The sequence below is a fragment of the Physella acuta genome, unplaced genomic scaffold (genome assembly GCF_028476545.2).
Source record: "Physella acuta isolate Inbredline_101_S28 unplaced genomic scaffold, ASM2847654v3 ptg000629l, whole genome shotgun sequence".
NCBI lineage: Eukaryota > Metazoa > Mollusca > Gastropoda > Physidae > Physella > Physella acuta.
This window is the reverse complement of record NW_026732148.1, coordinates 395,257-409,044: the sequence shown is the minus strand read 5'-3', so window position 1 is coordinate 409,044 and position 13,788 is coordinate 395,257. Positions and strand designations below refer to the sequence as shown.

At 39.3% G+C, this 13,788-nt stretch overlaps 1 protein-coding gene across 1 annotated transcript; it reads left to right on the top strand.

Moving 5' to 3' along the window:
• Positions 1–4,247: 4,247 nt before the first annotated feature.
• Positions 4,248–4,708, top strand: LOC131948209 (protein Wnt-4). The gene has a single exon (XM_059309750.1). The coding sequence runs from the start codon at positions 4,260–4,262 to the stop codon at positions 4,701–4,703; it is 444 nt and encodes a 147-aa protein (XP_059165733.1). The 5' UTR covers positions 4,248–4,259; the 3' UTR covers positions 4,704–4,708.
• Positions 4,709–13,788: the final 9,080 nt, after the last annotated feature.

Below are 13,788 nucleotides of genomic sequence, written 5' to 3'. Positions count from 1 at the left end.
GATAAACCAGTGCCGCCACTAATTCTAACAGATAAAACAGTGCCGCCGCTAATTCCCATCATTCGCGTGAATTGTAAATTAGGGTGGGAGGTGTAGATGTAGGAGACATTTACTCCAGTGTGCTAATGTTGTCGAAGGACATAAGACAAGCACCCACAGCTTAATATATGGGGTGAGGAGTGGGGGGTGGGGGAGGAGGAGTGCCAATATTCACAACACTTCGCAGATAATTTCATGTGTTACGGTAGGGTGGTGACTGGTGGAGGGGGGGGGGGGGCTGAGAGAGCTAATATTCACAACACATCCCAGAATATTTAATGTCTTGTGGTAGAATAGGGGTCAGGGTGCAGGGGGGGGGGGGGGGAGGGGCGTGCCAATTTTCTCAACACATTCCAGAAAATGTCATGTCTTGTGTTAGGTTAAGGGTTAGGGTGAGGGGGGGGGTGCCAATATTCACAACACATCCCAGCAAATTTCATGTCTTGTGTTAGGTTAGGGGTTAGGGTGGTGGAGGGTTAGGGGGGGGGGGGGGGGGGCGTGCCAATATTCACAACACATCCCAGCAAATTTCATGTCTTGTGTTAGGTTAGGGGTTAGGGTGGTGGAGGGTGGGGTGGGCGTGCCAATATTCACAACACATCCCAGCAAATTTCATGTCTTGTTGTGGACTGTTCTTTAACGTGTAGTCTGAATTAATTGAATAGATTTTATGAGGCTTCAGTCGGATCTCTCCTAGTCCACCCGGCATCGTTTCCTGTCGCCAATCTAAGGGCATTAATCCAGCACGGAGCGGGGCCTCCCTGCTTTACGGGACGGGGTTGTCATTGTAAAATACAGACCGTTCTAAACCACGGACCAAATATTCATTGATATGCATGAGTTCATTTACAGCCTTCGGTCGGTAGGGGTGAAAAAAATGTCTCTATTGAAGAATATTTTTTTTCTAGTAAGAAAATCTAGTCACCATGATATATTTTGTTAGATCCTCTTGATATAGTTTAATGATAGTATATTCTTTTCAAGTACCTTAGAAAATCTTGACTTTATTTTAAGGTTAAATTTTTATTTCCAGTTTGTTTCGTTTTAGAAGTTATGTTTGACGTTTGTTTGGTCTACAAAAACTGTAGGTGACTACATATTATATTCGATACTGTTGAGCTACAATCTTACAGCCGAAGATATAGCTAGTATTTCAACATCACACAGACGCTCTATGAAGCTTATAGGGGAATATTTAAACAGCTATTTTGTTGATTTTTTTTTTGTCACTGTGTTATTGAAAACATTATGAAACTATACCGTTAACTAATATAGTATAGAAATTTACGTAAAAACAAATTAAGCATGTTTACTACATTGCAACTGAGTACTTTGTTAATCCATAAAAATATAACGTTATGAATTAAGTAAATAATTAGCTTGGTTCACTTTTTCAATGTTAATGGAACTGTTGAGACCTGTTCTTGTATTGTGCGGATGTCGTGCTTTATCGTTACACGTTGGTGTTGATGCTTGTTTAGTCCATGGGTCCTCTTGTTTAAAGTGTCCTCCTTGCCTACTTGTCCTCTTCAACCTGGTCCTGAGATGACCATTTTCATATTTTTTATATAAAAAATGTCCTCAAAGACAAAAAATCTTAAGAATATATCTAAAAAGATCATAACTAAAAACGCTTTCTAAATTTAAACAGTGCACGTACACATTAAAACAAAACTCTAATCCAAAAATAATTATGAAAAAATACTGTTTTTAAAAGTATAGCACATCGTGAAGTAAGCCAAAGCTCCAGAAAACCGATACTTAAGAAAACAACTCCCACAACACCTGTACGATATACATGCACATTATGCACGGCTAAGTACCTGCTGTAGAGCCATCCAGGTTTTAAACACCTTCTAAACTCGGCCCACTCCACACCAGACTCCTGAGAGCCATCTTTAAAGTTGTGTCCCAATACACAGCCCCGCAGTGTGCAAGGCAAATAGTACGACGCTACTCTCCATCAAGTGGCCCGGATTTAGCTGTTTTAATGGCCGCAGAATTACACATCTGTAGTGGCCAGAAGTGTCACCTGCCTGCCTGCCTGCGAGCCTGCAAGTTTTGGCAGGAAGCTGAGCTAAAATTATAAAGACAAGAATGAAGCTTTTGTCTTAAAGCGGTTTCTGGTATAATTCGGTTATCTTTCCCTGCTCTAAAAATAGACTTAAAATTTTTGTTTCTCATTGACTTAAAAGAAAATCGAGATTTTTGTTTACAAAAACAACTTGGAAATAGGATGATAATAATAAACAAACATTCTTATAGGCATTTCTGAAATGAAATAGAAAAAAAAAGGCGTTTGTAATTAAAACGAAATTAAGAGAAGAATATGTTAATGAGAATAGCGTAGTGCATGTGACTTTGTAAAATTACTGTTGTTTAACATCACAATATCGGCGTTCAGTTTAAACACAACCTTATTGTTTTAAAGGCTGTATAAAGTGTACTTTGTATTTCCCAATTCTTGTCGGGTACTCGATAGAGCTGAGCAGATATTGATTCATTGTTTTAGTTGAAAATTCTTTTAAAATTAGGAAGACCTACTTCAATTATTGAATTAAAGACTTATATGTGTCTATCTAAATAATGGTTGTTTGTGTCATTATGTCGTGATGTAGCAACATTGATTGTGATATGATTGTATGCCACGTTGTAGTTTTTAGCTATATATACTCTATATGTATCCTTTACTGGATACCGAAGACTTAGTAGTCCTTCCCTCCAAACTGTTCTATATTAGCTATGTCTACCTACCCAACTGCTCTATACCTGCCCTGTCTACCCACCCAACTGCTCCATGGCTGCCCTGTCTACCCACCCAACTGCTCTATACCTGCTAACCGTGTGCCCTGTCTACCCACCCAACTGTTCCATGCCTGCTAACCGTGTGCCCTGTCTACCCACCCAACTGTTCCATGCCTGCTAACCGTGTGCCCTGTCTACCCACCCAACTGTTCCATGCCTGCTAACCGTGTGCCCTGTCTACCCACCCAACTGTTCCATGCCAGCTAACCGTGTGCCCTGTCTACCCACCCAACTGCTCTATACCTGCTAACAGTGTGCCCTGTCTACCCACCCAACTGCTCTATACCTGCTAACCGTGTGCCCTGTCTACCCACCCAACTGCTCTATACCTGCTAACCGTGTGCCCTGTCTACCCACCCAACTGTTCCATGCCAGCTAACCGTGTGCCCTGTCTACCCACCCAACTGCTCTATACCTGCTAACAGTGTGCCCTGTCTACCCACCCAACTGCTCTATGCCTGCTAACCGTGTGCCCTGTCTACCCACCCAACTGCTCTATACCTGCTAACCGTGTGCCCTGTCTACCCACCCAACTGCTCTATACCTGCTAACAGTGTGCCCTGTCTACCCACCCAACTGCTCTATACCTGCTAACCGTGTGCCCTGTCTACCCACCCAACTGCTCTATACCTGCTAACCGTGTGCCCTGTCTACCCACCCAACTGCTCTATACCTGCTAACCGTGTGCCCTGTCTACCCACCCAACTGCTCTATACCTGCTAACAGTGTGCCCTGTCTACCCACCCAACTGCTCCATACCTGCCCTGTCTACCCACCCAACTGCTCTATACCAGCTAACAGTGTGCCCTGTCTACCCACCCAACTGCTCTATGCCTGCTAACCGTGTGATATGTCTACCCACCCAACTGCTCTATACCTGCTAACAGTGTGCCCTGTCTACCCACCCAACTGCTCTATACCTGCTAACAGTGTGCCCTGTCTACCCACCCAACTGCTCTATGCCTGCTAACCGTGTGATATGTCTACCCACCCAACTGCTCTATACCTCCTAACAGTGTGCCCTGTCTACCCACCCAACTGCTCTATGCCTGCTAACCGTGTGATATGTCTACCCACCCAACAGCTCCATACCTGCCTTGTCTACCCACCCAACTGCTCTATACCTGCTAACCGTGTGCCCTGTCTACCCACCCAACTGCTCTATGCCTGCTAACCGTGTGATATGTCTACCCACCCAACAGCTCCATACCTGCCTTGTCTACCCACCCAACTGCTCTATACCTGCTAACCGTGTGCCCTGTCTACCCACCCAACTGCTCTATGCCTGCTAACCGTGTGATATGTCTACCCACCCAACAGCTCTATACCTGCTAACCGTGTGCCCTGTCTACCCACCCAACAGCTCCATACCTGCTAACCGTGTACCCTATCTTCCCCAGGCTATCGAGGACAACATGAGACGTGAGTGCAAGTGTCACGGGGTCTCCGGCTCCTGTGAGATGAGAACCTGCTGGAAGGCCATGCCGACCTTCAACAAGGTCGGAGACATTCTCAAAGACAAGTTCGACGGCGCCACCGAGGTCAAGCCGCTAGAGTCCAGCCAGCTGATTCCACTGAACCCCCAGTTCAAACCCCACACCGATCAGGATTTGGTCTATCTGGAAGCGTCGCCGGATTTCTGCGAGCCGGATAAAAAAACCGGATCGCTCGGGACGCACGGGAGATACTGCAATAAGACTTCGAAAGCGATTGACGGGTGTGATTTGATGTGCTGTGGGCGTGGCTACAACACGCGCCAGGTCAAGGTCGTCGAGAGGTGCAAGTGCAAATTCCAGTGGTGCTGCAGTGTCAGGTGTAAGACGTGTGAGCGCTTGGTGGACGAACACGTGTGTCAGTGAGGAGTCGCGACCTACTTTACTGATGTGTTAGTGAGTCGTGACCTACTTCAGGTGTGTCCGTGTGTGGCGACCTAATTCAGCGGTGGCTATGTGTCGTGACCTACTTCCGACGCGTCGGTGTGTCATGACCTACTTCAAGTGCGTTGATGTGTCGTGACCTACTTCAGACGCGTCGGTGTGCCATGACCTACTTCAAGTGTGTTGATGTGTCGTGACCTACTTCAGACGCATCGGTGTGCCATGACCTACTTCAAGTGTGTCGATGTGTCGTGACCTACTTCAGACGTGTCGGTGAGTTGTGTCCTACTCGGCATTGTCGATGTCGTGCCCTATTCAAGCGGAATAAATAAAAATATTAAAAAAACATTTTTAAATGTACCATTGCCGGCACACAGGAGAACCCAGAACCTTAGCAACTCAGAGTCAAGAACACACCGTGTTTTTCGTCACCAAATGAAGTGACCGGAAGGGGCATCTGAGCAGAATCATTTCTGTGACATCAAAGCAAAATTTCTGATGACTTAAAAATAATTACAACAAACGAGCTGTGAATATCTCTTAACCTGAACGTTTACTATATATATATATATATATATATATATATATATATATATATATATATATATATATATATATATATATAGGCGTTTATGTGTATATATTATATAACAATCACCCACTTGTTGATGAAATATCAACGTGTAATGTATTTCCTAAAGATTAGTTATGCAGTTTTTCTTTTGTTTTGTAGTAGAGGATAGATATTTACACAACAAAGAGGCCATTAGGATTTATATAGAATCAGACGTACACAAAATTAAGGTATAATAACACACATCTGTTTCTTTTTCTAAGGACCAACGGATTATAAGCACAAGTTGATATGTTTTACCTGAAATTGTAAATTTTAATATTTCAAAAGTAACAAATGTTGATGAATCTGAAATACTAAATAATTAGGTTTTGTTTTGTAAATATATCATAGTTTTTATTGTATATAATTATTCGGATGGTTGTATAAGTATGCATCATTATTTGATTGAAGTAACTTTCCTTCTCGTTATTATTAACTTCTTTTTCGAGTAAGTACAGAGAATGTTTATAGTAATCAACTTTATAAAATTCAAAATAATGTTTTTAAATTAATACCTGAAACAATTATTTTTATGAGGTTTCTGTATGTGTTTTTAGCCTAGGTCTAAATATTCTTTAATGTTCAAAATTATAAAATAAGGCGTACAATTTTAAGAATTTTTACTTGAAACATTTATTTTTTGTCAAGTTTTGTTTAGGTTTCTGGTAATCCCGCAGAAGTTTCCTCAAATAATACGTTCAGAAACCAAGAGTATACCAAAACGGAATTGTAAAAAAAAAAAAAAACGACTGAATTCCAAGCTAGTTATCTTTCCTGAGGTAACTGTAGAAGTCTCGAACGGCATAAAAAAAATCTAAAAGGTAAAACCCTCAGTAGACAGGGACGAGGCATCTACGTACAGAGGAAAATATTTGGTAACAAAGAAAGGAAAAGCCAAGTCCCGAACTGTTTTCCTGCACGACTAGGAGTAAAATTCCGTCTAGGAGTTTATTGCCTTGTGTCAAAATGTCTATCCCGTTGATGATGGTAGAAACATTCTAAATCACCGCGCCGTTATGAAGATGGGGGGGGGGGGGGGGGGGGGCTCCGCAAGCCAGCAATCCCTTCCTTTCTTATTTCAATTTTTTTTCTCCTTCTAATTATGAGGGGTTTATTTTTATAGAAGCATCCTCGTCTTTTGGTCATTGATTTTCCAACAGCTACCGCTGGCGCAGGGCAGTAAAAAACGGCACGGCCAGCCATAATGTTGGTGCGTTCAACGATTTTTCACCCTCACATTGCCAGGCGCGCCGAGAAATAGCCAGCCAATCGCCGTGGTTTACGAGACTGTAATTTGCAAGCTGTAGGCTGTAGCTTCTTCATCCACGGTACAAACGGCTAGGCTGTTCATTTGAAAGCTGCAGCCAAATTTTAGCAAAAAATATTTTTTTGTAGTTTTTTTTAGCTTTGACAAATGTTATGAGTAGTTAGGTAGTCTGAAATATCATAACCATCAATAACTACACGACGTCATTATGTTTATTAATATTTACTGAACAAAACAACCTAGTCTAATACAACCATCGACATGCTATATATATATAGTATATATAAGTATTTGTATAATTAATACATGTTTATTCAGATTATTCGTAAAAATACATGATATCCAATTACTGGTAGAAGTGAAAATCACTTAATTAACCATGAGAAATGAAGTTTAGGGTAAAGATTAATTAATTCTATTTTGGTAGAACTAAATCACTTGCCTAAAATCTTTTAAACATTCATGAAAAATGATATATAAATTGTTTCTTTATGTATTTCTGGGTTTTACTCTTTAAATGTGATTTCCTTTTCAATGTTTTAATTTTTTTCATTAACTTGTCTTTCTATATATCCATATGCTATGTGTATATATGGAGGGTGAGTCACGATGTACATAAATATTATTAATTCGTTTGGATGGATGTCCATGCACACTAATTTCGGACACAATTTTCTACCTCATTGAATAATCCGAAAGTAGAATGTTTTCATACAGAAGTATTTATGCCAGAGTAGGTGTGTGTTGTGATTGAAAATGTGTTTATATGCTGTATCGAGATAAGAGATATATGTGAAACCATCATATATATATATATATATATATATATATATATATATATATATATATATATATATATAGTTTATTGTGTTTATCATAGCTGTAAAACCATGGTAATGCCCAGACAAAGTATTATTTATGACATGTTAAACTATTTCTTTGCATTGAATGTTTTAGGTCTTTATTTTAAGAATTATTTGTTGTCATTGTTTAGGATATAAAAAGTATTGTTTTTTTGTTCAAATCAACTTTAGGCTTATATTGTTTAATGACAAATCGCAATATTGGTATAGTGTTATAGTTTGCCTATATATACATATATATATATATATATATATATATATATATATATATATATATATATATATATATATATATATATATATATATATATATATATATATATAGTTTCTTTCTCACAAATCATTATTTTTTTCGTTTTTCGTTTTATGAAACTCTAGCATAAAAAATAAAATATAGATTCTACGTCCTAAACCATCACACTGAAAAAAAAATTCAGAACGCTAAATGATTTTTTTACCGTTATAGCGAAACGTAATTGATAGACAAGGCTGCAGTGTCGGTGTGTCTGCCTTCCCCTTCTAATTCTATTCCTACTATCTTCAACTGGCGCAGAGATTGTCATAGCAACGCCGCCATGGTGCAGGGGAGAGAAGGCAGTCCATCAAAAAGGTGACGTTCTTATCGTTACCTCCCTTGCACAATTGGGGCTATCTTATCAATTAATCCTGTATAACATGATTCGACGTGTTTTTTTTAAATATTGTTTATAAGTTAAAAACAGGAAAGAAATATGCAAACAGGATATACATTTAGACAAGCAAGCATCATCCTATAATCTAAACATAACTAACTGAAAGTAAATAAGTCGAATTCAAGTATTTTATTCAAAATTTTTGTCATTGACACTACTTTGAAAAAAGAAAAAAATCAGCATAGCTGTATGCTTTTGCCCTTTAGAGGCCTATTTTATCGCTTCTATTATATTTTCCAAAATATTATACTGTCAAAGACACTCGTATCCAACACACACAAACACACAAACACACACACAAACACACTGATTACAAACCAGCATTTTCAGGCCTCTTTGTTGAGAAACATCAATGTGATTTTCGTATTATTTATTGTACAGTTCGTCGAATTCGCGCATATCAATACGTTTTTTTTTACTACCATTAATGTATTGTTCGTTATTGTACATGTACATTACGTTTCAAATGTTATCGCTCCCCACTTGTCCACTGTTTCAAAATGTTATTTTCTGTCCCCCTGTTTGATTATTTTATATATTTTTTCCTCCCATAACCAGAAGGGTTTCATTACTCTATCTAAAGCTGAGTAAAACAATTTCTTTTTTGGGAATTCCAAGTTCCCGATTTAACCCACTCCGTCGCATCGCCTCCCCTTCCCTGCTTACAAAGCTCTCGAATAGAATTCATTGCTAGTGTTGCTTTAAAACTAGTAAAAATATTATTATGTTCGTTTACCTTGTTTTCTGCATTATTAAAGTATTGTTTGCAGTCATAGAAGTATACGTATAAGCACCCAGCAGGACAGACTTCCATTGAATGTTTTACTGAGGATTCAAAATCGCAATACATACAAGTAAAAAAATAGCACTTAGCACTGCTGTATACAGGAGAAATAGAAGAAGATAGTTTTGACTTAGAGAAGTTGTTTTTTTTTAAATTAATTACATTTTTTCAGAATTTGCTTTTTTTACAAATCAAGGAAGGAAGTACTTGTGAGTTTGTTTTTTCTTATTGAATAAAATAAGTCAAATTTACTTCATAAATGAAAGTCCAGTCCCATTAGTAAAATAGTTTAAGTGATAGATTTTTAAGAAAATTTAGGAAGTGTCGTGTTTACTTTTTGAAAATATCAGTATTATACACGGGGTTTTTCGCCTGTTAGTTATATGTGGATATAGATTGGTTGGATTGGGTCTTTGTGGGTCTTTTTGGGTCTTTGTGTAATTGTGGATGGCGTGGGGCCTAGAAATTTCATGTACATTTATTTTAATCCGCGTGGATTGGTGGGAATTTTAATGGATTCACACCTATTCAAACACGTTCATATTTACTACTTTACATCCGAGTGGTGTAGTATGATCCTGTCTATTCTATGTCAGTGGTATCAAACAAGTACAATACAAAGGATAAACTCAAAGAACAAAGCAACACTCACACACCCTAATGCACAGTTAGAGCGATCATCATTAGCTGTAGAAAGAAATTGCCCTAAAGTTACTATAATACCAATCACCATTAGCTGTAGAAAGAAATGGCCTAAAGTTACTATTATACCAATAACCATTAGCTGTAGAAAGAAATTGCCCTAATGTTACTATTAGACCAATCACCATTAGCTGTAGAAAGAAAATGCCCTTTGCCCAGCTCGACTGCCAAGCAGTGTTTCTTCCAGACTTTTTTCTCCGGGGGGGCACTTGAAATCTTCGGGGGGGCGGTAAACTTTCTTCGGGGGGGCGGACACTGTTAAAAGTATATATTTTCTATATAAATTATATAAATTTCATTTCGTTCGGGGGGGCGGTAAAAATTTTTCGGGGGGGCTTCGCCCCCCCGAAGAGATGCCTGGAAGAAACTCTGCTGCCAAGATGTGTTGCTTCCATACAAGTATTTTATCGTCTGCTTCTATTTGTGTACAAACGTATTGTCGTCTTATGTTTTCAGCTGTAATTAGCGAAAGTCAATTAAAGAAAATAATTATCAAAACTGTTGAGACTATTTTGTATATTTTCGTTAGTATTATAATTATTATAACTATAATAATTATGAATATTATTACTACTTTTATTATAATTATTACTTTAATGAAAAATAAAATACAGTCTTTAAACGATCATTGCTTGTCTGGAGTGTTTTTTCAATGTTGTGAGCCAGATGTACTTAGATAAACGGCCCGTGTGGCATAAACGCAAAGTCGAGTTGCCTCATGTGTTGTGGGATTTACATGAATGTTTACTACACGATGAGTTGCATGTTAAGTGGTTGACGTAGAATATGGAAATAATAAATTTAAAAAACAAAACTTCAATTTAACGTATTAAATTATATTGTAGAGAACAAACATATGGGGTACAATGCATGAGTGTAGGCGAACACATCCTACAAAAATAAAACTGACCAGATTTTGTTTCATCTCCATGTTAACTAGCTTTTGACAACTATAGTATTGTGATTCCTACACTACACTAGTTTAGATGTTATTTCTGGAAGCTTTTTGTAATTGCTGTAACTATGCAACAGAATGTTAGATATCTACTGGCTTCGTGTATTTTGAAATCAAATTTTTAAAAATTGCAAAATGAGTTACCGGCAATAGGAGATATTTTGCTAAAACAGATTCGGTCCATCTTTTTGACTGCTGTATCTGTTAGTGTCCATACCTCACGATTTCTACAAATGTTATTTAAGTCGTGTAATGAATTTGCTTGATTGAAAAGTAAAACAATACATTATCAGAATGCTAAATCTTTAGCAGTTTTTTTTCTTTCAGAAAAATATAGCTTAATTAAAAATCTTATCATCTATATGTATCAGCGAGTAAAAATAAAAGTAATAACTTGATATTTACATCATCTTTATTTATCTAATCTATCAAAGAACTCACAACCACCATACAATATCTTGATGAGGGGTCTAACTAAGGGCGCACTAAGGAGCTATACTATAGTTCGTTTTAATTGAATTTCCCCGTCAGTTTGGAGGTAATGAGTTCAACTCAGATGGGCGTGATTATGAATTCATTTCTCGGCCGAGGGAAGTCGAGCTCCTACTTCCTTCGCGCATGAGCAGTAGGGGTCAAACCAATACCGGAAGTGTACCGTGTCTAGAATAGCGCACGTTGAACCTCTGCGTGACGCAGTACCCCATTTTTAAAGACATGGATAAGAATGGTGTGGTTGTTTGAAGGCGATCCCAGAATTTTATAGTTAAAACAATGCAACATAAGTCGAGCAAGACCTGTCAGTCTACAAGTCGACGATAGTTAGCTAAAAATAAATCACATTGTGTTCATTTTGCGACATGACCCGTTTTTTTTTTTTTTGCAATACACTTCACTGGATCGTTTTTCAATGTTTTCCCCCCAGTATAATAACATAATCCATGTTTCTTGAACACGTTATTGTATGCGTCAGCCATATGGCTATTTAATTATATACTTATGTCGTTATTTAAACATGCGTTTGTTTGTTTCTTTTCCCGATCCTACCAAGGCGCATCCCCTTCAGTATACCCACAAGTCCCGGCTGCTATACGCGTATGTTGTCAGAAAGGCCGCCATTTGTCAACAGTGAAAAACCTGGCATGTTTGGCACTCAGAGTAACGAGCCGCTCATTGCTACTGTTCCGAATAATGAGAAAACCGTGCGCGCGACACAACCGGGTTCTGCGCATGCCTGGTATTGCATTTGCTTCCAGATTTTTTTCTCTTCCTTTTTTTCCCTCTTTCCCTCTATCTGTCTTTGTATTTATGATGTTAAAGCGAGGCTTCACAAGTCGGCCTCTTAAACTTGTGTTTGTAGATTTTTACACCAACAGAAAATGAACACAAAAATGACTAAAGACGAAACATACGATTTGCGAAAGCGTTTGTGGTCAGGTAGAAACAGCAATGTCTTGTGTACAGGGGCGTAGCGAGGGGGGGGGGGAGGGCGGGGGGGGGGACATATGTCCCCGGGCGCCGACCTTAGGGGGGCACCAAATTGAAAGTTTGAGGGGGGGTGCAAATCGAAAGTTTAAGGGGGGGGGTGCAAATGAAAAGTTCGAGGGGGGGGGTGCAAATGGAAGGGTCGCTACGCCTCTGCTTGTGTATGAATAATGTTCTATATCAGTGAGGAATTGGGGAAAGAATTTTGTACTGCTAAAGAGACGCAAACAAATAGTAACATGAACTAGAAAGTGCTATTTGGGGACACATCGACATCGAAAAAAAAATCAAAATGAAGCCTAGCGGCGGAAACAGATTCTTTGGGAACCAATAGTTGAATGGGAAATATCAAGAGATCATTTCTTAACTAATCGTCGTTTTTTTTTTTAAATATATCTGGTTCATTCCTGAATTGATGGGCGGTTTATTAACATATTGTCGTTTTTTTTCTCAACTACTTGGTCTTTTCATTGCAAGCTGTTAATGTCTTCACTCATTGGTAACTTCTGAAAAAAATCTAACTATTTTTAGGTTAATTATTTTAATATTTTTTAAAAACTAAGTTTGTGTCACCAAGTCTTTTTCATGTTTCTCCTCGTGTTTAGAATAGGTAACATTACTTAAGTCAGTCTCTGAAAATATCTCAGAGGCGTAGCGACCCTTCCCGGCGCCCGGGGACAAACTTTCAATTTGGCGCCCCCCTCGGTAGCAAATTTTCAATTTGTACCCCCTCCCCTCAACTTTTCGATTTGCACCACCCCCCCCCCCCCCCCCCCCCTCCTCGAACTTTCGACTTGATCCACCCCCTACCAAAAAACTGCAGAAATGGCAGCTAAATTGACATTTTAATTTGTTTTTACAACCCATTTTGGCGCCCCCTAAGGTCGGAGTCCGGGGACATATGTCTCCCCCTGCCCCCCATCGCTACGCCCCTGAAATAACTTCATGGCTCTTTCGCTCATGGGATATAGTGAAAGGGCCTAATCCATTTTGTTGGGATATTTCCACTGACTGTGGTTAATCTGTTGTGAAATATGTAAAAAGTCGGTGTCGTCGTTTCATGGGAAGGGGCGTAGCTTTTTGTGACAACTTGTGAGGATATGTAATAAGGGGGGGGGTCAATAAAGTAACGTAACGACTTTTATGGACGACCCCTAATAGCAGTTGTGCTGTTGGCTTACACAGTTGTATATCGTGTAGTTATAAAGATAAAATATCAGTACCTCTTCTCATAAACACCAAGGGTAATAAACGGTATAGGTATACAAACCCTAGTTACTTCCCTTGAGCCAGAGTTATCCTCCCCAAGCCCACTTGGACTGCTAATCAGGCTGTGTAATGAAACCTACAGGGGCTACTCTCTAAGAAAAAATCAAATCAAAGCGCAAGACAAACTACGCCCCAATCCACGGGCAATAAAACGGAACAATCCCGTCCCCCGACAGTAGAGATGAGGGCTGTAAACCCAGCGATGTGACGGAAGAGTTGGGGGGGGGGGGGGTCGGAACACTGCCGCACTGTGCCGCTATCTTAAAGCTCCGGCTTTATGATCTGCTAAACTCCGGTGACCGTGTAAGAGAGATAATTGAACGCTATCAAAACCCCCGCCATCTTGAAACGTCATAAAAGGAGGTCATATCTCCGGTCTAGACAATGACGTCATCAAAATGGAGGCATTTTTACTGCCTGTTTTTGGAAAGGGCGGC